The sequence below is a fragment of the Hesperophylax consimilis genome, chromosome 23 (genome assembly GCF_061612785.1).
Source record: "Hesperophylax consimilis isolate HC1 chromosome 23, BYU_Hcon_1.0, whole genome shotgun sequence".
In the NCBI taxonomy this organism is placed as follows: domain Eukaryota; kingdom Metazoa; phylum Arthropoda; class Insecta; order Trichoptera; family Limnephilidae; genus Hesperophylax; species Hesperophylax consimilis.
Window position 1 is genome coordinate 14,362,285 of NC_142858.1, and position 24,769 is coordinate 14,387,053.

Below are 24,769 nucleotides of genomic sequence, written 5' to 3' on the forward strand. Positions count from 1 at the left end.
ATCAAAGTTAAAACTTTCATAAAAACTAAACGTGGCTGAGTTTATATTTATATACATAGGGCCTTGCCACAAAATAATTCTACATAGCCAGTATTCACTTTTGGTCAATACATTCTACCGGAATAAAATGGATTAGGTACTTATTAAAATTTCTGTATCTACTTTTGCCATAGACCTAAAAAGCGCTGGACAGAGCATTAGTGCAATTTTGTATGAATGGCTTTGAAGCTAAATCTAGGGTGAGGGGAAATTACCTGGCAACCATCTTGTATGACTAACTTTTGAACTTATTTGTATGCAAAGTGGTGCACAATGAGCTATTATTATTTTATTTTTGTATTGTTAATTCAGTTTTGACGGCTTATGATTTTGGGGATATTTAGTGAGCCAAGGTATGGAATAAGTCAATACAAATTTATGTTGGTTTTGACATTTTTCATACATCTTTCCTCTCACTCCGCAGCTTCAAATTATTCTAGAATTGCTCCAACCAGGGCTTCTTAGGTCCATAACTTCCTAACCCATATGTTAATTGTAGGTTCTAATGGTGAGCTTTTAGCCATTCATTAAATATGTTTTTTAAAGAATACAATTCGTATTCGGTTTGGCGACGAAATATGTAGGTAGGTTTGAATCAATAAAAGTACCTATAATATATACTCTGTGATTTAACAATGGGCGATGTTACAGAACAGTTTTGGTGGTTTCAAGGGAATAGAATGACTTTTCTGGACTGCAGGAGGGTGGTGAAGGTAATAAGAAAGCGTTCAAAATATAGTCCTCCAAAAAACTGTGGGTTTGGTTGGGTGGCTGAAGAAACTTGTTTTTGAAAACGACGCAGATATTTAAATGGGTTTTGAGAAATACTCTTATGTACGAACAATTAAAAAAATAGTTGCTCTCATACAGTCCGGTGGACACCAGTATTCTGAATGAGAAGAAGCAGGCAGCCGTGCACCTGGCCACGGAGCTGAACCGCCCGCTGACGCTGCGCGCCATGAGCGAGCACCGCCACGTCATCGACATCCAGCAGGGCGGCGAACACGGCCGCTCTGCCCTGCACCTGGCTGCCATCTACGACCACGAGGAATGCGCCCGGATTCTGGTAGTTAAATTATTAATAATATGTAGGATTTTTAAAGAGATTCATATTGTTATCAAATTTAAAAAAAAACTTTTTCTTTACTTATCACTCGCCCCTTAAAGATACCCTCGCCATAACCCTTACAGGCCAATTCTTCTTCAATGGCTCTACAGCCCATTTCGAGCCTTGGCCTCCTTTAACATGAGCCTCCACCGCCCTCTGTCCTCGGCCGTCGTCTTCCAATCTGCAACATGGAGTAGTCCTCTGGCATCTTTCCTGACATCGTCCTCCCACAGTCCGACACAGTCCAATAATAATTATTATTATTGGATTATTTTTATAGCGCCTTTTTTGCGAAAAGGTCACCTCAAGGGAGCTACCCACTAATGTTAATTTTTTTTAAACTTTACTTTTTTATTTTGTCATGTAACCCTACTAAAGCTCCCCAAGATTATAAAACTATTATTGAAGATGATGGGGTTATTAGTTTACCACTTATACCTTATGCTTAAATGAAGTACTAAAATTTATTATGTGCGACATTTCGAGATTCAAAGTATATTTATATGAAATTATATCTAAAATTATATATACAATTAATCATTTCTAAAAATCTGATTGTTTTTTACACTAATAGATGCGACATACGTAGGTAAAGTGTCAACTATTTTCGGTGACTCGACAGTTGATCCCCCGGACAATTGACCCCCCGGACAGTTGACCCCCGGGACAGTTGACCCCCCGGACAGTTGACCCCCAGCCATATGATCTCCCGAACAGTTGATCCCTCAAAAAGGCCCTCACGGGGTTTTAAAAACATGTTGATACTTTTGTTATTCAAAATTGTGGTTAAAACTTTTTATTTTTATTTTCGTTTAATTTAAACAATGTCTTATTATAAAATTTTGTGTCCAGATTACAGAATTCGGCGCATGCCCCCGCCGCCCATGCAACAACGGCTACTACCCGATCCACGAGGCGGCCAAGAACGCCTCCTCTCGTACCATCGAGGTGTTTCTGCAGTGGGGCGAGTCCAACGGCTGCAGCCGCGAGGAGATGATCTCATTCTACGACTCCGAGGGCAACGTGCCCCTTCACTCGGCCGTGCACGGTGGGGACATAAAGGCTGTAGAACTCTGCCTTAAGTCTGGAGCCAAAATATCCACGCAGCAACATGACTTGTCTACGCCAGTTCATTTGGCCTGCTCTCAGGTACAAAGGAAATTCATTTACAATCTGTTCAAAATTGTTTTTTTTTTACACGACAAAAGATTTTAACCTGCATCAACACGATGAAGGGAAAACGTAACTAACGTTTCCCACATTACAATAAATTAGACATTCTACTCGAATAAGTACCTATATAATTTAATTAGTTTGTTTTTAAGAAGAACAAAATTTACTCAAATTAACTTACGCACGTAAATATATTCAAGTTAAAATGCCTATAATTGTTATGAATTCTTGCATCGTGGCTGGACCATTTTTCACATTAAACAACACTTAAGAATCAATATTTGAGTTTAGATATATATTTTTTTAACTGCAGATTAAATAATACATTAAAAAAATTGTCAAAAAATTTTAAATAGGGTAATTCTTTTTAGATACTAGAAAACACACACATTCATGTGGTTTGATTAATCTTAATTAATCTAAGTACAAAAACGTGAACAAAAAAATACAAGTTAAAAAACATGAAAAAACAAGCAAATAATATGTGTGACCGAAAGAAATTGACCCAAATTAGTTTATTGTCCCTGTTGTATCAATCTATTCTCTACACCAAATTCAATCAACGTCAAAATGAGGTTCAAGGACCTTGGCATGTTGTGCAAAATTCAATTATTATTTTCAAATAATTGCCATTTGACACGTACATACTCCCCAACATGAACTCAACTCACACAAGTACCTACCTGAAGCTACTACAAGTTCTTACGAGTAATGTTAATTAGATTATTAATTAATCGTATATTCATTAATGCCAGCTCGTATTATATTATATAATGCATATTTAACGTGAAATAATTTCAAAAACTGAATTAGGTACTAACTTTATTCAAACCGTAAATCCTCCATTTATTAGATATTACATTCGACGCGTTTCTCAAAAGAATTAGTTTAATAAAAGCATTTAATTTGTTAGTTTAATATCGAATATTAAACATCCTGCTTTCGTAATGCGTAACATTATTCAAGTTCAATTAACTTTTAATTTTCAACTGATTTTGAACAAACAAACAAATTTGGAACAACTAAACAAATCATATCAGAAAAGCAAAAAAACAGGTACCAAAATAATAATGTTAATTAGAATTTTTTTCTTCGAAACGTGCATTGCTTTTTTCTTTTATTGTTTCTTCACATGGTAAAATTATTTATATTTCCAATTTAACCTCACTACGACTAGCCTGTGTTGAGGTTTATAATTTTATAAAATAATATAAAAATAACACAAAATAATATATTTAAATGTATTGTTGTATTAATGTTTCTTACTAATAATGTGTACCTACTAAGTTGATGGAAGCTAATTCAATAATGTAATAAACATGTGAGGTGACAATTTGGTATTTGATTGGAATTAACATATTTTATTATCAATTTAAAAACGGACCAAAATGAAAATAATTATATACTATGCGATTAATTTGAAAAGGACAAGGATGAAAAATATATTATACCATTAATTTAATTATATTTTGTTTTGTTTAAATGTTTCAAATACGCGTATAAGTTTTAGTAGAGAGAATACGTTACTGATCAACGCGCATGGTTTCACAGAACTGGGTTCAGTGGAAGTACTTTAGCGGTCCGTTCATACAGCTATTTCATTCGTACACACATACATTTTATTTGAATTGCTATCTTTTTCACAAACGGTGCTATAATTGTTGTTCGATAACGAGTCTTGTATTTTTATATTGTCATGGGACAAGTGTCTTCATTTTTCAAATTTTCTATCATTCCAAAGATAAAATTATTTTTTTAAATAATATTTTTAGCTTCACAAATCCTACAATTATAATATCGCGTGATATTTTACGAGTTTACGCTTGTATAACAATAAAAAATGTTGACGTAAGGAGCTATAAGAAAGGCCCCAAGAGGATAAACTCAACACTGGGTGAAAAAATAAATGTAACAGAAATATTTAATATCATAATTATCACGCATCAAATGTCAGCAAGAATGATTAAATTATTCCAGGGAGCGATTGACATTATCAAACTCATGTTCGACATGCAACCGTCGGAGAAGGTCGCGTGCCTGATGTCATGCGACGTCCAACGCATGACCCCACTTCACTGTGCGGCGATGTTCGACCACCCGGCCATCGTGGAGTTCCTCATCGAGCAGGGCTCGGACATCAATCCGCTGGACAAGGAGTTGCGGTCTCCGCTGCTGCTGGCTGCCTCGAGGGGGGGATGGAAGACCGTACATACCCTGGTACATAAACTCTGCTTTTGTAACACTTCTTTTAACAAGGAACTGTTTTAACTTTAAGAATAACAGCATGGAAAGTCTACGCCTGCAGTATAGCAACAGTGACGTTAGATTTTGCTGGATACTGTAGTCCTTCCATCAAGCTTACGGAGTATTTCTATATAAATAAAGTTAATTGGCTGAGAATTTTTATTTTACTTAATGTGGGTTTTTTTCTGCAGATTCGTCTAAACGCAAATATTGGATTGAAAGACATGAACAATAGGAACGTTCTTCATTTGGTTGTTCTTAATGGTGGACGTCTGGAAGACTTTTCTAAATTATACAAGGTAAAATTAGTATTTTAGAAAATTCTACTCAATTGTACCCTAACTACTCGTATCATACAAAATATGTTATTAAAAGAGTACTAACCTGAACAAAACTTTTTCAGGACGAGAAGGATAAAAATATTCACCAGTTACTCAATGAAAAGGACAATATGGGATGCTCCCCCCTGCATTACGCCAGTAGAGAAGGACACATTCGCTCCCTTGAAAATCTCATACAGCTCGGGGCTTGCATCAACTTAAAGAACAATAACAATGAGAGTCCTCTGCATTTCGCAGCCAGGTAAAAGACTTGTTAATCTACTTGGGAAGAGTCTCTTGGAGATGGAGGTATAGATGAGGATTAGTAACGTTAAAACAAATTATTCTATGTATACCTACATAGTTTGGATCGAACAACAACATACCCGACTCCGAAATATCGATATTCGGCCCGGAAAATGTGATGCTTACAGTCGAAACGCCACGCCGTAGTCCGAACATAGGAATGTTATAAAGTAATGGGACGTTTCTACACCGCCGGTTCTTCGCCGCCAGTTCATCGCCGCCGTTTCTACGCCGGGACGGTTCTGCAATGGTCGTTTCTACGCCAGCCGATTCTACGCCGCATTCAAATTAAATTAACAATTACAATTAAACTTTATTGTTTAAACACATACCTACATACAGTCATAGAAAATAAAGTAGACTATACAAAAATTATCGAATCATTTAAAAAGTAGCATTAACATTTATTTTAATTTAAAAGAATTAAAGAATTTCCGAATGGAAATTTTGTACATGCAAGTTACAATCGCCGGGATTATCTTAATGACCCATTGACGAAGCAGGTAAGCATGACAAAGCAGGTAATCAGAAGTTTTAATCCGGGTTATCTTAATGATGTTATGGTTAGGTTAGGTTAGGTTTTAACAATAAAGTTTAATTGTAATTGTTAATTTAATTTGAATGCGGCGTAGAATCGGCTGGCGTAGAAACGGCCAGTCTAGAACCGTCCCGGCGTAGAAACTTCGGCGATGAACTGGCGGCGAAGAACCGGCGGTGTAGAAACGTCCTAGACCCTGTTATAAAATACCATAATAAAGCTGAGAAATTATGCGATACCTACTTCTAAAAATATTAAAGTAAAAAACAACATGACTTAACCATTTCTATGGACCTACCAATTCAACTGAATGTGCGTTAAGGGTTTTTTAATGCATTAATCCTACCTAGTACGACAACAAAGACTGCTATCGTGGTGTTAATTTTTGAGATTTGATGTATAAACTTAACCTTTTTACAATCAATATCATGTTAATCACAAAAGAGGCCTTATACCAATCTGAAAATCTTCCAACATCAACCTACGTGGAACACCAGTGTCGTGAGTAGGGTAGTGTGCTATTTTAATACCAATAATAGTGGCAGTAGGTGTGTATAAAACTTCCACCGTAACGCTGGTGACATAAACTTGGTCATCTGAAGAGGAAAGTAATTGAATAAGGAATAAGATCCTGATATGGAATGGCGCAATTTCTCTAATCTAATACAATACATCTGGCAACGCTGTGAGCTGTGTCATGCTGTGTCGTGAGCTAATAATAATATAAGCATTTCGCGTGATGATTGCAGGTACGGCCGCTACCATACCGTCTGCCAGCTGCTGGACTCGCTGAAGGGCGCCTTCATCATCAACGAGAGCGACGGTGGCGGGCTGACGCCGCTGCACATCGCCTCGCAGCAGGGCCACACCCGGGTCATCCAGCTGCTACTGGCGCGCGGGGCGCTCTTACACCGCGACCACCACGGCCGCAACCCGCTGCACCTGGCCGCCATGTCGGGGTACACGCAGACGGTGGAACTTCTGCACTCAGTGCATTCCCATCTACTGGACCAGACAGACAAGGATGGGGTATGTTTGTTGCATGATGAAGAATCAGGACGATTTTTAACAGAAATTCAAATGTAACATTGTCATCAAAAGCTGAAGCGTATCTGGAATCGGTGTTTGACCAAAACCCACTGTGATCTAATGATTCGAATGTCAAAAAAACAAAATGGCGCTGAATATTCATTTCATGCTTTTGTCACTCGTGAACTTCTACGAAACAACAGGTCCTAAGACTTATTATTTATTTACATTAAGGGAAGAGCAGTCAAGGTCATCAAAAAGCTGAAACAAAAACGTGCATTACTTGGCCTTCAGACTACATGAATACAATAGTGGGCATACTTTGATTAGAATCACCACACCAATTTTGAATGCTTTAAATATTAAAGGATGCAGTTTATTAGGATGGTGCCCAAATTATATTTGTCTACTAAATTACTTGATTGTAGCAGGCGCCACGTCCACCGACATCATTGTTTATCCCGGCGAAAGGTAATAGTTATTTCCTTAATAAATAAGGCATTATCAAAAAATAGGAAACCAAGGCACAATTCCTATTTTGTCATGCACAACTATCACAGTAAAATGAAAAAAAACTTTTTTTAGTCGTCATTAATTTTCAGAAACTTACTTTACGTAATTGTGCAAATTACGTTGCACCCTCTTTTTCCATTTGCTCCTTCTCAAATAAAACAGTATACGGTTTTAGACCCACTATCCCAAAGGCTCTCAACATACGAGACATATGTTCTTATATGTAACGAGTTCATACTCTCTCCATGAGGAGTGTTCGGAAATCGAAACTAGCACATAAAACGTTTGATTCGTCTTCTTCTTTTCGGGTTAGCTAAAAGTATTGTTTTACATTCAACCTCGCCAGCCTATAAACTTTCATTATGCTTCCTTGGTTCTTATAAACTTCACTTTGAATTTTTATATTTCGTTTTTCTTGTATAATATGTATTTTTATTTCAAAATATCACTTTTTGGAAAACTAAAATAATTTGTTTTTTTTTCGAAAAACACAAGAACTAAAGATACTTTCAGTCTTTCCTTTTACAAGCTAATATTTTTTTCCAGAAATCCTTAGTATTACATATGCGCTCAATTTCTTGAAAACTTAAACTCAAATAAAATAAAGATTCGACAGTGTGTACGCTTTACTACGAGTTTCTGAATACCGTTTATATTTTTTTTATATTTCTCAATTCCGTTGATTCTTACTTCTTGCTGCTTTTATTTTTAACTTGCTCGCGACGCATTTTACGGCTGTACTCTTTAATATGACGCTTACGATGCTTTGCTTGGCCAAAAAAGTTAAGAAAAACATCTACGTGAAAATGAAAAATGCATTTATTTTGACTTTGGTTTCTGCATTTCATGCGATAATTTGTCATGTCCATGCGGGTATGTGTTTTAAGCGGATTCAATAAAAAAACGACAATCGTCAAATTGTCGCTTACGATCTTCTGCCGGGAAAGCTCAACATCTACAGGGACTGAATTTCTATATTACTACACGGAGAAAAGTGAGTATTGCTAATTTATTAAGAATCTATTCAAATTATTGGTAATCGGATGAAAACGGTATTGCAGGCCTTTAGCGAATGAATTAACAGGTTTTCTGAGAAACTTTTAGTGCATTTCGAATAAATTATCACGTGTCATGTTATGTCACGTGTTCCTACCCCATTTCTATCCCATTTTTACCCAGATTACCAATAATTTTAAGAAATTCTCAATAAATTAGCAATGGTTCCATGATAACTCAACACAGTGACAATTCAACACACTTTTAAAAAGTGATATAAAGTCATTAGAAATATGAAAAAAAAATTAACCTTACCTAACCTACTTAACCCAGTTAATAAAGTTTTTGTTTCATCACTTTCCATGACTTTATATAACTTTTTAAAGATGTCATGATTTATCCGGTCACCATTGCAGCAATACTCACTTTTAATTCTAAATATAGGAAAGTTAATATTCTGTTTTGGTTGTCAGAATACAGCCCTCCATCTAGCCACCATGGAGAACAGACCGAAGGCTATAACTCTATTGATGAACATGAACTGCAAGCTAACATACAATCTCATGGACATGACAGCAATAGATTACGCCATCTACTACAAATTCCCCGATTCGGCTCTGGCGATGGTCACTCATGAAAAGCGGTAAGTAAATTAATATAATATCGCATGTATCGAGTCGTAGGTACATATTATTATTTATCCCTTATTTTAACACCAATACCATGAGAAATTATAAATTGATAATTTTTCATTGATTATAGGGTAGCCTGGGGAAAATGGAGCCTATTAAGAAAAACTTTGAAGAAAAAATCATTATTTTTTCCAAAGTTTGAACACATTTTGCACTAGTTCTGTTCATTCTATTCATTTCGTTTGACGATTAATTCCATCAGTATCATCAAGGCATTAGGCTCCTCTTACTGGTAAATCCACCATGAAAAAGTAAATTGAGAGCTTTATATCCGGTTTCTGAAACTTGTGTAAAAAAGAAAGTAAAATAATAATCTTTGTCTCGGAAAATGATTAATAATTTTTCAAGTCGCCGACAGCAAATCTCACATTCTCACGCTACTCGAGACATTTATTATTGAACTGCTGTTGGTGATTGATAGACTTACTTGCTCAAATATTAACGAAGACTTATTTGAAAGAGATCCGAGCATCTTGAAGTACTCATTTCGTGGTCGCTTTCATTACCCGCTCGCTCCTATTACCCCTTACTCCCCCATATCTAGAATCTTATAATTATTGTATTAATTATGTTTATTACCAGTAAAAAAATAAAAATAAATTCCAGAGCTGCTGAAGTGATGGCCCTCCGCTCTGACAAGCATCCTTGTGTAACGTTGGCTCTCATTGCTTTCATGCCCAGGGTATTCGAGGCAGTACAAGACAAGTGCATCACTAAAGCCAATTGCAAAAAAGACTCCAAGTCGTTTTACGTAAGTTCAATTAGGTTTTACTTATTTAAGAGAAAGAAATCTGATTTTATAAAATGATCAGGTCTTTTGATAACCACTGTTATTTTAAGGCAGTTTCTTTTAAAGAAACGCTATCGTTATCTTTGTTTTTTTAATACCCACTCAAAATGTCCACTACACTTACAAAGTCAATTAATGATTGTTTTTCAATAACAACTCTTGTAACATTAAAGAAGTCCCAGATTAATAGTCATTATTTCCATTTAGTTGGTCTTGCTTAGCAGCCATCTCTTTCGGCATGTGCGGGCATTAAACATCATGCGTGAAATTAGAGTTAATATTTGAAGTAGTATTTTACTATTTCTTAATTTAATTTTAAATGTACCTCTGCGCGCAAAGGTAGTCCCTAATACTATACTATTGCTTTATGAATATGTGCCCGCATCTTATACATACGTTAAATTATGTGTAGTACACACTGCAATATATTAAAATACCACAAACTTATAAGTCTCGTAAGATGTATCCTCCCAAGAAGCACAACGAATACTTTTATATGCAAACAATATATAATATATACAACCCTGCCATCGTTTCCACTCTTAAAATCCATGTGACGACTAGGAACACAAGACAAAATGTAACATTCTTCTGCAATACATACACAACCAACTCTCAGACACACTCTCTAACCAATAGGATGCATGATCTGGGCAACAAGTTTGGAGGTACTGTTGACATTTTGATTGACTCCATATATTGAATTAAGCGTTATCTATACCAGCACTTTGTTGAATCCTACAAAATGTATAATTACCAAATGTAGTTTTAGTCACTTGTCATAGATGTTCTTGTTTCTATTTTATTTTATTTTACTGTTACGTGTTTCACTAATATTGTTTCATTATTTAGTTTAACGTTATTTCATGCTTTAAGAACTTTGTGTATAATATTCGATAGCTCACCAGGTTCTTTCACTTCTGTTTTTAAAATCCATGTAAAAGCCCGACGGGGCGTAAAACCAAATAAAATGTATAAAATAAATTTTATATTTATCGGGACCTATATTGTTAAAAAAAATAGCTTATAGAAATAATAAGTATAGACTTCGTCATATAATAGTTTTGTATTTAAAATTATAAATAGTATCTACTATATATTTTTTTAATTTTAAATACATATTTTTTTAAATTTTAAAGTATTTTAAAAAAGTAAACATCAAAATGCGTATGTCAAAATAGTATATTATGCAGAATAATGGATATTTTTGATTGATAGATCAAATACTGTCTCAGCTGTTTGAAGTGTCCCGTCGTTTGTGACGACGCGGAAGGGTATCCCCAGATGCCTTTGCCTGCTTTGAATGTAAGTCATAATAAAAAGCATGAATTTACTAAGTGTATTTGTTTAACATTAGATAAAGTACAATTTCGATTTCTACCAAAGATCGTCAGTTGAGGTAGCTGCGAAGGCGCTCAGCGATCCGACGTTCCAAGCAAATCCACTGTGCGTGGCGAACGTAAGTTTTTAAGTCAAACATTCAATCAATGCTGTAAAATATTTGCCTTAAGTACCCACATTAAAAGTGTATCTTATCTAATGTATTGTATTGTTCCTTAGTTTATTATAAACACTGTTTACAGGCCAATTTTTTAGTCGTGGCACGTACAATGTACACTCTCTACAGTCGCAGGAGATACTGTCACTAGATAGCATACCAACTTGTTCTTGGCAAAATTTTCAAGAGATCCTGAGCGACTGGGACAGTGTATCGATAATGCGCCGACAGAAAAACATTGACTTCTAATGAAAGGTGTACAAAACTTTGTACATCTTTCATTACATGTCAAAAAATTTACCTTTAATGAATACGTACAATTTTTTGTAAATTTTTCTCAAGCTACATCTAACTGTACCTATACTTTAATAAACTAACCTAACCGTTAAAGTTTTGGCTATTGCTTTGATTAAATAAAGTGCCAATAACGTGCCATAAAGCACACTTTTTCTCGTTGTCAAATTGACATTGTGACACTAATATTGTCAGTTGGAAGATACTGACAACATAGCACGCGAATGTAAAAGGCTGCACATTTTAACCATTTGTTAATAATTTAATTTTCTTAATGTAATTTTACTATAAAATTATTTTATTCATGGTGTCCAGAAACTAGCGGTACAAGCGGGAAATCGTTGAATTTACATCACATTTGAGTCGATTTTTGGTATTTGGTAAAACTAGCTGAAAACGAAGAATCGAATAAGTAAATTTAAGAAAAAACTGTTAGATCTAAAGATAAGCCAACAGAATGTAAAGGATGAGATGTTATGTACTTTTGTAATATGTTGAACATATTTTATTATTGCTTTGTGTGTTATATTGTGTAACTTATAATCAGTTATAAAGTGAAATATCTATATTTCTTTATTTTAATAATAATAAAAAATAAGCTAAAAAGCTAAAATAACCATTTTCCAGTATATATTCGATGTAGGAATTTTCAAGAAATAAATTGTTTATTTTATTTTAAAATGCGTCGAAGCGTAGACCGGTACCCCCGAGACAGGGATCTAGGAGGTATTGAGTAGACCCGGCTCAAAGAGTTGATTAACCCGTTATGACGAAAAAAATAAATATATAATTTTTGTACGTCGAAAGTTTTGAGTTGTCAACATTTATTATGATGTAGATTCACCAGTTCCTCGCTTGTAACACAAATTCACATACACCGTGTAGACTAAAAACTCAGTTGTAACCTTTGATTATTTCTTATAAATAATGCATGTTACAGAAAAATGGGTTACAATGGAGTTCTCAGTTGGATACGTTTTAATGTTTTAACTACGTTTCAGGCGATGGTTAACCACGGAAGGGTTGAGCTCCTGGCCCACCCGCTCAGTCAAAAATACCTAGAGATGAAATGGAATTCTTATGGAAAATACTTCCATCTGGCAACACTTCTCTTTTACTGTGTTTTTCTTTCATTTGTTACAATATTCTCGTCTTCTCTGATGAATTTGGAAGATTCCGGAAATGCAACGAAAGTTCAAAGTAGAATATTCTTCAAAGACATTGACTTGAGTAATATTATAAAGAAGACCAATGGTGATAAACGTGTAGAAGGTAATGCATTGACTTTAAAGTTTTTTTTTCAAAAACCCACTTGAATTATTTATTAACCTAAGCCCAACGCTGGAAAAACAGCACAAACCATGACGTTCCGAAAACAAATTAAAACAAGAATAATATATATATAGATATATTAATAAATAAGTTTTTTTATTTTGTAAAAAAATAACATGTAAAAGTCGGACGTGAATTTAGAAAAAAATTAATAAATTATTAAAAATTAAAAAAGTGGTTAAAAATTGGACAGTTTTGAATGGGGTTCGAAAGCCGAATTGGTAAAGGCAAACCGCCCGACAAGCAGAAGATTCCGAATTCGAATATCGCAATCAACCCAATTTTTTTTTCTCTACGTGTCTTTCCAATTTGCGTTTTTTATTTGAATATTATTTCAATAATTCATGTTGTAATGGTAAGTTAAGTAATACAAGACACTTCAACATTCTGTTTTAAGGGTTGGGATAAGCGGATAGTCGCGGTTTTATGAAATCATCTTCAAGGGCGTTGCTATAGATTCACATGGATAGATTTAGATATTATTATCTTACATAGAAGATAAATGAATTTTTTTCCATGTGGTGTTTTCCAGGAATGCGTACTACCGCCATCATGTACGTGAGCGCCATGGGAATTATCATTTATAACGTGGTGTGTACAGTTCGGGAAATATACAATATCTGTCAACAAAAACTCCACTACGTTCTGGACCCAGCTAAGAACTTGGTCGCTTGGTTTCTCTACATTTCCTCCATGATAATGATATCTCCCATTGGAATTGGATACTTCTACGATATTCAGGTAGGTACCTAAGGATATTACTACCAACCAATAATACTAATATTCCAAAAGTTAATAAAAAAAATCGTGGTACATAGGTATATAAGTTATGATTGTGTTTTATGACCTACTGCAGACTCGTAAAAAACCACGGGATATTATGTTAATAAATCTAGTTAGTTAGTAGGTAACTCTTTCTTTAAAATGGAAAAAGCACAGATGTACGTACACAGAAATACTGATTTCATATAAATATAAGAAATATTATATTAAAACAATAGTTTGTTTTTTTTTATTATATTTTATTTATAAAATTTAACATTTTATATATATTATACATCTATTCTAAAACTACTATAAAAATATTCTATTACCTTCGTACTAATATTTGTATTTCACAACATTGAGACATAACCCGCGAAAAACTGACTTTTGGCTTCCATAACATGTTTTGAAACCTTTATAATAAATATTGTTTTGTGTTGCTGATAAATTTGTCTTAGGAAGCCTAAAATCGTTGCATCTTCTCGTAGAATAGCCATGGACTGTAATACTAACAATTTCCATGATATTAATACTAACACTTTTTGAAATATAATCTGGTAACAATTTATTTTTTAACTAAAATATAAATACTAGGGTATTATAGACCAAACGTTGCCAGACACTTAGAATATTGAATTGGCGTTGTATTGTTTTTTTAAATTATTTTATTTACTTTATTACAATCAGTTCCAATTTTGAAACTGACACTTAAATTCACAACAAATCCGAGTTCTAGAATTTATTGGACCAAAGTTAGAGATTCAAAACCGAAATTACTATTTTTGATGATTACCGCACAAGGGCCAAGAAGAGAGCTGGTGTCATAGCATTGTTAAAACTATTTCTAACTTTGTTTCCATACTAATTAAATCATAGTATTACGAGTCAAAACTGAGTTAAATATTTTAAAACATTGAAAAAATAAAATTTGTAACTAAATCAACTAACTCTGGCAAACTCACATGCTTAGTTATAAACCATTAAAAGTCTGCTACGTTATGACCTAACCAAAAATTGAAGTTTTCCAGGAAAATTTTCAGAACACTCGTCATATAATTATATATTTTTAATATCGTCATTTTTTTAAATCTATAGTGTGTTTCTGTGTAGCTCTAGTTCAATGACCTCTGGAGCTGGGATTTTTTTATTTTCAAAATTGAAACTGATTGTGGAAACGATTTAGACAAGACATCGATAAAGTGGGGACCAATGTTCTTTTTTTTCAAAATCTTATATCTCCGAAAGTTCACACCGATTGCTTTGAAATTTTGATACACAGTTGCATTCGAATACGCGTGTGTTTTCACATACCTATTAGTGTATATAATTATAATTATAGATGTCAATTGTGAGAGATAAAAATATGCTTTTAAAAAAAAACATCATCATGTATTGGACGTAAAAGCACCACGCGCTATTGTTTCTCTAATCCAAATCAAAGCGTGGCGGGTTCGGGTTACAGCTTATTAATAATAATAGAATATTAAAATGTGTATTTCGATTACTTAAATTTTTGTCAGATCTTTGAATTTTGTTCATTCCTTTTTTTTTCTTGTTGTTTGGTGTTTTTTGTTGTGAAAAAAACAGATACAGATATCAATTGATAAGAATATACAAAACATCAACTAGAGAATTCACCTGCATCCAAACTATTTCACACGAATTGACAAACAGCAGTTAAAAACATATACAAATATTTTGACTTATAAATAGGGGAAACATATATACATTAGAATATTATTTTACAAATAGAGATATGAAAGAAATGCGCAATATCCTTATAAGATATCCTTAAACAGAAATTTTAAAAAATATATATTTAAACGAAGTATGTCTAAGTTGTTTACTTTGAACTTTGTAGGAAAACAGTCTTCATTTTTCTACTAATTCGAAAGGGAATTTCAAATTATCCTTCGAAAGGCAATATGGTCCTAAGGATTTATCATTTATTTTTATTTATATTTACTATCATCTTTTCAAACCCTACAATTATGACATCCCGTGATTTTGCTTGATTCTGTGCTGGGAATATAATAATATAAGTACTCCCCGTTAAACATTTTCATTTTATTACAATATAATTATCCTGCCAACATGTCGCCAATAAGATTTATCCCATTATATAAATTGTATGACATTCAGATTATTATAAGCAATAATTATTATCCTGAATAACATATAATTGAAAAAAAATTCTTTCCGAGAAAAAATAAATGCCGCCGACGGGAATCGAACCTACAGCTTTCTGATTGCCGGTCAGGTGCACTAGCTACTATGCTACGTCAGGTTATTTTCAAACCGTCAAAGAATTCAATAATTTCTAGAATTTTATTCAATCTTATTATTGCTTATTAGATTTTTTCACCTGAAAACAACCAACTTTATTTTTGTAGGAAAGGCATTGTTAAATACTAAATCTCCTGTTAGGTGGCGTCGAGATTTATTATATCTTCATTTAATGGTGAAATATTTATGACATGTAAAATAATGTATGACATACATTCCAGTACTCCGCTGCATCAATAACGGTTTTCCTGACCTGGTTCCAACTTCTCCTGCTGCTGCAGCCGTTTGATAGAATCGGGATCTATGTGGTCATGTTCCTGGAGATCTTGCAGACCCTAATCAAAGTCCTCATGGTGTTTTCTGTCCTCATCATTGCTTTCGGGCTGGCATTTTATATCCTAATGTCTAAGGTAAACACACCAGTATAACCACATATTATTAAAATAAAGGAAGATACGGCATGGAAGCATGCCGACTGTCACCGAGACACGACCAAACTGGATGGACTGTCAATGCAGCTATGCAATGAAAGTTGTAGGATGTAGGCAACAACAAAGGCGGGTCGCCGCCGTGCTTAGATGCGATTTGCAGTAGATACTATGAAAGCTGTTGTTGAAATAGCGAAATGTGTTGGCGACACGCATATGGCCGATCTCCATTGTTTCTAGAATATTTTCAATATTTTCTTTCCAGATTTCAAAGATTTGAAAAAGGAATTTCATTAAAAAGATTGATAATGAATTTGAAAGAATCACGATGTCAAATGCAAGGTGTACTACTCTGCATCGCCCACGATACACGAAGATCTTGTTTATAATATTTCGTAATTTCATATTTCCTTAAACATAATTGAAAAATGTAGGTATGTTCGTGAAGAAGTCGGAAAAAATCAAGTTCATGACTGTCTCAGTATGATTCAACACATTTGAAAAATGTGGTAAAGAAAATGGCATCTTCTTTAATTTTTTTACCAGAGAAATTGATATTTGAAAGGTCAGATGATAATGCGAGCTGAAAGTATCGCTCACTACAGACAAAAAATTAGTGCTGATTTCATGATGCCAGACCTCACCGTTAGAGAGTTTTTGCTACTTTTTTGCTATGTCGAACCCGAAAAAATAATATAATATGACACTGGTCTTTACTAAATTTGTTAACTTTCATAGGGCGACCACCTGTCATTCAGCTCCATCCCGATCTCGCTTATGCGCACGTTTGCCATGATGCTGGGCGAGATCGACTTTGTGGGCACCTACGTGCAGCCATACTTCTTGGATGACGACAGCCGCTCGCTGCCCTACCCCTTTCCCGCCTTCCTCATCCTCGGCATCTTCATGGTGCTGATGCCCATCCTGCTCATGAACTTGCTCATTGGTCTGGCTGTTGGGGACATCGAGAGCGTGAGGCGCAACGCGCAGCTGAAACGGCTGGCGATGCAGGTAAATGATTCAACAAAACTCTTCAGAAAACTTTAACCGTGACACACTGGGCTCACGTACGCAACGTATGCAATACTTCGTTTCCAGGCCGAGGTGTATACTTGTCCTAAGCACGCAACGCAAATTTGAATCGTCATATCGCGATATCCAATTGACTTAAAGTTAAAAAGCACTTGTAACGTGTTATTAAATCTATTAGTTGTTCATCTCCCACTTCGCACGGGAATAAATAATGTTAATATAGGAAAAACCTTAGAAAAATCATAAACATAAACATCAAATCAACTCGTTGGAAGGGAAGACTTGGAAGGCCCATCACCACCGCCATATGTCTTCCACACGTCCCACGCAGACAGGATTGCATTGCTTATGACAAGTGTGTTTATAACGCATTTATTTCCACAGAAAACATATGGATTGTTAGTTGTAAAGATTCTTAATACGTTGCCTACGTTGCGTACGAGGGTTGCGTGTGTCCTAAATGTACACTTTCAGCACCGGAGAGAGCAGATTTTTCTGGCACAGTGAGGGCAAGAACAATCTGTCTTGGACGCATGGATGAGAAAATGTTAATGTTTTTGGTATATGATATAAATTTATGTTGTGCCGGTCGGTGGCTTTTAGTATCAATAAATAGTATCTAACTTCGTTAAAAAAAGTAAAATGTTGATGTGAGAACCGATAGATGAACACATTTTCCCTTTAAAGCGTTTCAGGAAGGTGGTGTATGAAAAAAAATACTGTAAGGGAAAGGCTAAGGAATTTACATGATTCTTATGATTACTGTAATAATTATTATGGATTTTCGAAAACACTTTTGGTTGTGTGTTCTGTGGCGGTCCTTGTTTTTTGTGTTAAGCTTCAAAAGTACGACGTTATCGATGTATTATGAAAAATACCTTGGCTTACATATTGATAAACATCTGACATTTAAATAACACGTAGAAAAATTAAAAGCAAAAATCATCCCACCAACAGAGGTAAAGAGGGGCTTATACTTTAATTTAATCCAGTCCCATCTAAATTATTTAACAGAAATATGCGGACACACATACATCACATACCTAAATGATTTACAAACAAAACAGAACAAAATTTAAAAAAAAAACTCTTCAATTTTAACCCGGACACTCCCACAAAAAAACTATAACAAGAAATGAAACTCTTGAAAATAAGATAATTGTACGAATACATCATATGCCTCCTAATCTACAAAATCCAAAATGGACTTATACACACAAACACAACATTTAAACAAACGTCACAAGTACACGAACATTATACTAGGCAACCATAGACATTCCTATGTCTGTGTAGGCAACATAACAAATTGTACACAAATACTGTAAGGACTGAAAGTAGCAAAAGAGGCATTGGCCACGAGGGTGTACAAATATACAATCTCCTTCCAGATAACCTTAAAACGGAGAGTATTAAGATTAAAAAGTTTTTTTTTTAAAACATTTGTTTTTTTAAAAACTTTTTAATCTTAAGTTACAAGAACAAAATTAGAAAACTACTTATTTAATGTTGTATGTACTTATTTAAGTTAATAAAGTGAAATGTAAAATTTCTTTTGACTTAATAAATAAAAAAATAAAATAAAAAAGATGTTGTTGTAGCCAAAAATGATTTTTTTTTCAAACATATTCTGGATTTTTCAGTTTATTGTTGCGCGCTGCTAGTGTTTCCTGAAAAACTTTGTACAAAAAATTGAATTGTTGATTAAAAAATGTATATAGTGTTGAAGCAAATATGTAGACTGTAGATAATATATTTATGCACGTAATTAAATTTTCAAGGCGATAATTTCAAATCCAACACCCCGATCCATTGAGATACAAATGAAAATCATTTTTCAAAATTTAAACATATAATATTATCACAATCACAAATTTTTTTTTTAAATATTTATTTACTATTATTATTATTATTTATTAGGTACAATATTTTTTACAATTCAAGTTTTCCAGTAATGTAGGCCTCACTGGGTGGCTTGCCCGTGCTGAGGCCTTCATTTTATAATATGAAAATATAAACTACATAATACATTTAACGAGAAAAATTATACATTTAAAATTAAAAATACATAATAATATATTTAAAATTAAAAAAAATAGTACATTGAAAATAATCTTGTTTATTTAAATTATAGCCATCAACCATACTGCATTGTCCCTTTGTTGTTGCTATATGTTTTTTTTATAGGTTGTCCTTCACACTGAGCTGGAGCGTAAACTGCCTGCAATGATTCTTGCAAAGGTGGACAGAAACGAGCTGATAGAATACCCGAATGAGAAGAAATGCAAACTTGGCTTTCTGGACTTTATTTTGCGAACCTGGCTGTGCAGTCCTTTTACTGAAGATGGTAACTAATAACTTCCCTCAGATACTTAGTTACTTTAGATACACGTACATACATTATTATATAGGGTGTATCAGCCCGTACCCGACAGACTTTAACCTGTGATTCCCGATCAAATCCACTGATTTGTAGTAAAAATGTCATTTTGCTGTCCAATGACATATTTTTCAAAATAAAAAAATCCTGTCACACTTTGCCACTAGTCACATTGCCACACGTCTCGAATGTATGGTGCTGCTGGAACGAGTCGAAATGCGTATCACCCGATGCTCTTGGTGATGACGTGTGATAACATCTTCTGACGCACCTAGGTGGGTAAAACCGATTCCTGCGTAGCAAAAAGGGACGACGCTCTTGCACTGAAATGGGATTACGCTCTTGCAAGGAACGACGCTTTTGCCTCTTTCGTCAGTTCTTTCCGCCCGGCCGCCAAAACTCTGTGCGGTATATTTGCTTCTACTCACAGTGGCAATGGATCTTTTCAAAATGATGAATTTGTAAATCGTTATGGTGTATTTGAGTTTTATTTTATCATCAAAAATATACAGACTTGTTTACTTACATATTCACTTCCTTCAATAAATATCAAATTCTATATTTTACATATACCGGCATCCTGTGATGGCAATTTTTGTTGTTTGTTTGAAAATTAAAAATATCTCATCAGACAGCAAAATAACATCTGCATTTTAAATTGCTGGTTAAAATCTGTCAGGTGCATGCTGATGCACCCTGGTGTATGTATTGAAGATGTGCAGAATGGTTCTTAACTTTTAAATGGCAACAAAATTATTGAATCCCTTCCAATGATTAATTTTCCAGGTCTCGACATGGTTCTCGAAAGTGGCGATGATTACATTAGCGCTGAGTTAGATAAGCACAAACAGCGACTGAAAGAAATATCTGTCTCGTTGGATCAACAACATCAACTATTGCGTTTGATTATCCAGGTACCTACATTATTTTCTGTTAATTTATCAGGTAACTGTAATTTTACCGAGTTTTTTTAGAAAGACTTCTTATTTTTATTTATATTTTAAATAACATAATGTCTCGGTTTCCATGCTTGCCAGGAAGTATTTATATCTTCTTGTACAATCGGTCATATTAAAAATTAAATAGATGTTTTCCAGATTACACCAAAGAGTAATTTCCATTTGTTCTGATCAAAATTAACAAAAAAATAAATTAAAAATTAAAGTTGACTCTGTTTCAAAGGTACTGACAACTTATATTTTTAGAAAATAACTTAAAAGGGTATGAAAAGTTTGTGCGTACAAGCTTATAGATGAGAGGAATATACATTACAAAAGCCTTGTTAAATACGACTAAAAGGCCAAGACAAGTTTTCCCGGCGAATGATTAGAAAAAATATTTTTCAAAGAATTATATACCGTCTGCTTTCGGACGGATACTTTCTTACATTTGTACAGTAAGTAATGCATTTGTCAAATAATGCAGGACTATTCTTGAAAAACTAGTTTATTCTTAAAATACTTTACTGGGTACCAGGACATAAAGATATTGAAGGTATGAATGGACTGACTGACTGACAAGGAAATGGGTGGAAACACCACTTGCGGGATCCGAGCCGGCCGTAGGAGTGGCAGCTTGCCGCATCAAACTACATATTATATAAGGTGGGTCAAATCCCAGAACTGCAAGGAATGGCATTGCAAATCCACACGTATTCACACACGGATCAGACCTTAGAGCCAGGCAACTACTCAATATGAACAGGAACTCTACTAAATTGACACCACCACCTCGGGAGACATGTGCAGCTGTTGGAAGTGGAGAAGACCAATAGATGCAGAAAATGTGAAGAAGATGAAGATACTCCACTTCACATGTAGTGCCAATTTTCTGCCCTGATGGAAACAAGGCCCAGGTATCTGGGAATGACAACCCTCGTGAACTTTTTCAAGGAAGATAGGACAATGGGCCCACGGCCAGAGTGCTAATGGCAACTATTGTAAAATTAAATTAATAAGCATTGTCTGTTTCAGAAAATGGAGATTAAAGCTGAAGCCGATGATGTGGATGAAGGAGTGTCCCCCAACTCCATGTGCATGACAATGATCGCCCGCAACAAGTGGAAAGTGCCGAGGATGCGCAAACCTCTCAAGAGCGCTAACTCCTTCTCAAAGTGAACAACATTATTATCCGCATTAGGGAATAAAACATCTAGACATGCGACAAAATACGAATGAAGAAAGGGGTGAAAAAATTATTTTATCTTTAACCCTTAACAGAGAACTTCAGTCCTGGAGACCACTATTTTGAAAAATGTTTAAAAAAAATATAAATCAAAATGTTTTATTTCCTTTCCATTTAAATAAAGTTAGAATAAAAATCGGAAAATCATAATGCTAAAAATACAACCAACCAACAATATAGGGTACACTGGTCTGTGAGACCATCCAAAAAAATTGTTTCGTAAATAGAGTGACAAGTAAATAACGGACTCTCCCAGATGTGGCTTAGCAGGGACTAACTTGAGGCAAAGGACGTAGCAGCACAAAAGCATATTTGAGACCGATGTTCTCTGTTAAGGGTTAAAATTAATTTATGGTTATAGTACAGCTTAGTTTATATTTGGCACAAAGGATAGATAATAGATACTTACCTAAAGCCGTTTTTATACAATTCAAATGAAAAAATATTTAAAACAAGCAGAATTACACATAATAAAAATAATCATTACGTTTTCAAATGTATTTTGTGGTAGTACCTAATTATTATTTTTTTAAGAAATCATTAACTGCGTAGGCACCGATATTTCAATAATGTTTACTGATGGTATCAGTCGGCATATCTTGTATGTCAGGGTTTGTGGAGGAGAGCAATTTAAAGAACGTAAATATCTCTCATATCGAGCAAATAGCAACTGAAATTTCAGGCCATAGCAAGCTTAAAAACCAACTGAAATTCCGGGCCTAAATAAACTGTCTCTAGCTTTATAAATAAATGTGTAGTAACACTAGTAAGGAAAGCATTTAAATGATTATATTAATAGATAGGTCGGTACTTACTTTAATTTGTCTACGTAGTTTAAATTATTGTCATCCCATTAGTAATTTTCCTTGTCCAAGTGATCTTGGTAAATGTAGAATTATTTTGATTTAGTGATTATCTCGTTGGTTTCTGGAAACAGAAATATTGTTTTCACCTAATACTTTTTTGCCATTAAAATTATTATTCTTGTGAAATTATCTACTTTTATTCTAACAGTGTACGTAGTTTATCAACATTATTTAGAATTACTTACTACATACCTAAACCAAAAAAATACTAATCTAGTAAACAGAGTTTGGCAACCAAATTGATGCACGTGTCTAATAATCTTGTTTTTGTTTATATCAAATCATGTTTAATATTTTAGGTACCTATCCAGGTACTTACCATATTACATGGTCAGCAGAAGGAAAATTTCAGCAAGTTTTATGTTGTTCAAATTGTTTTTATTGCTAAAACTAAGGCAATATTTTCATAAAACATTTTTCAAACAAACTTGGAACATCATTTTGACATTATTTGTTGACTATTTGTTGAACGAGTTTTCACTATAAATAAATAATTTCTTTAGTAAAGTAGAATAGTTCGGTAGTGTGTGTTTAATGGTTTTATTGGGTTTATTAAACTATTAACTTTTGGTCTTTAGTAACTCATTCATTGGTAGCAAAGAAGTTTTGTGTTATATACCTAATAAAATGCCACAATGTTTAAACATAGTATTATTTTTTGTACAAAAAAGTCAACCAACCTGTACTTACAAATAATATTCTGAATACATGATAATAATATTTATGATAAATCTGTTTTTTTTTCCCTTTTAGGTGAAACAACTAAATTCCTTTAAATCTAGGGAAAGACGTATATATATATAACAGAGTGAAAATAATTCACTCCCTTGTCCTACGCATGCAATGCGTGTAACCAGAAAAGATTCATTACATCAATTCTAAAAAAACCTGTACAAAAGCTTTATTAAAAAGCATTCTAATGAGTTGCAGTTGTCAGAATGATAACCCAATAAAAGTGAGTCTTGGATGCGACCGGATTTTGTAGTTTCCGGTCGTTCGGCGACTTAACTATTTATTTGCAAGTTTGAAAAGATTTTTTTTTAAATATTTACACATATGTATATTAATTGCATTTGTTTTTCAATGTGTCTGACCACAAAAGATTCATCAAATCAATTCTAAAAAAACCAAGATGATAGAATTTTTTTCTTTCTTTTATCTCCGATTGAACTCCCAATAAGAAAAGCCACAAATAGAACATATTAAGCCGAATATTTGCATATGCAGGGTGTAAAGAGATTTACCTGACTTACTTTAACCAGTGATCCCTGAGGTTTTTTGGAGTAAAAAATGTAAATGACACTTTTAGTCTCCGGTGATTTTTTTTTATACTAAAACATTTTTTTTTTTACTAGTATTGGATTTGTTGATAAAATAAAACGCACAAAGCCTGCCGTCCATTTTATATCATTACAAGTAAATAATTAATTCAGCTTACCCCGTCGTCCAACAGCTCGGTAAGCAATCGACGTAAACCGAATGCTGCATGACATTGCATAGAAAATTAAGCTCACCATAAGTAAGGTAATGGTCTGCAGCACAGTTCAGTGTGGAAGTTTTTTGCGCAGGGTCTTGCAGTGCTCGGTTTATGTCGATTACTTACTTACCCGTGGGACGACGGGCTTAGTCTTGCAATATGAGTAATTTGGTCAGCACAAGCAACAGTGTTTTTTGTCAGTGACCGCAGGATGTAAAAACTAAAATGTGTACCTCTAATTAGAAATAATGAAACAATTATAACAGAACAAACTAAATCTTTTCAACTTCATAATCTATTTGCTAAGAAAATAAATTGATTAACTTATTTCATATCTGAACAATGTAGCAGAGCAGGGGACAGTAAAGTTACTACCTACTCATGTGAACTGAATCTTCTCTCTATGCATGACCAAAGATAATAAATTAAGATTCTGCCTGATTCTGGACAGTACTGGTCAAACAACTCGCAAGTTTAGG

General features: G+C 34.1%; 1 protein-coding gene across 1 annotated transcript in view; it reads left to right on the forward strand.

Annotated features, from left to right (window-relative positions):
* Positions 1-21,880, forward strand: part of TrpA1 (Transient receptor potential cation channel A1) — a 39,959-nt gene extending 18,079 nt beyond the window's left edge. The window contains exons 4-19 of the mRNA XM_089645871.1: positions 910-1,105; positions 2,000-2,296; positions 4,298-4,537; positions 4,756-4,863; positions 4,968-5,146; positions 6,478-6,757; positions 8,740-8,909; positions 9,565-9,709; positions 10,967-11,053; positions 12,542-12,770; positions 13,405-13,613; positions 16,145-16,333; positions 17,090-17,362; positions 19,571-19,730; positions 20,550-20,677; positions 21,737-21,880. Coding sequence (XP_089501997.1) covers positions 910-1,105; positions 2,000-2,296; positions 4,298-4,537; positions 4,756-4,863; positions 4,968-5,146; positions 6,478-6,757; positions 8,740-8,909; positions 9,565-9,709; positions 10,967-11,053; positions 12,542-12,770; positions 13,405-13,613; positions 16,145-16,333; positions 17,090-17,362; positions 19,571-19,730; positions 20,550-20,677; positions 21,737-21,880 — 3,034 coding nt within the window. The remainder of the gene's footprint in view (positions 1-909; positions 1,106-1,999; positions 2,297-4,297; positions 4,538-4,755; positions 4,864-4,967; positions 5,147-6,477; positions 6,758-8,739; positions 8,910-9,564; positions 9,710-10,966; positions 11,054-12,541; positions 12,771-13,404; positions 13,614-16,144; positions 16,334-17,089; positions 17,363-19,570; positions 19,731-20,549; positions 20,678-21,736) is intronic.
* The last annotated feature ends 2,889 nt before the right edge of the window (positions 21,881-24,769 follow it).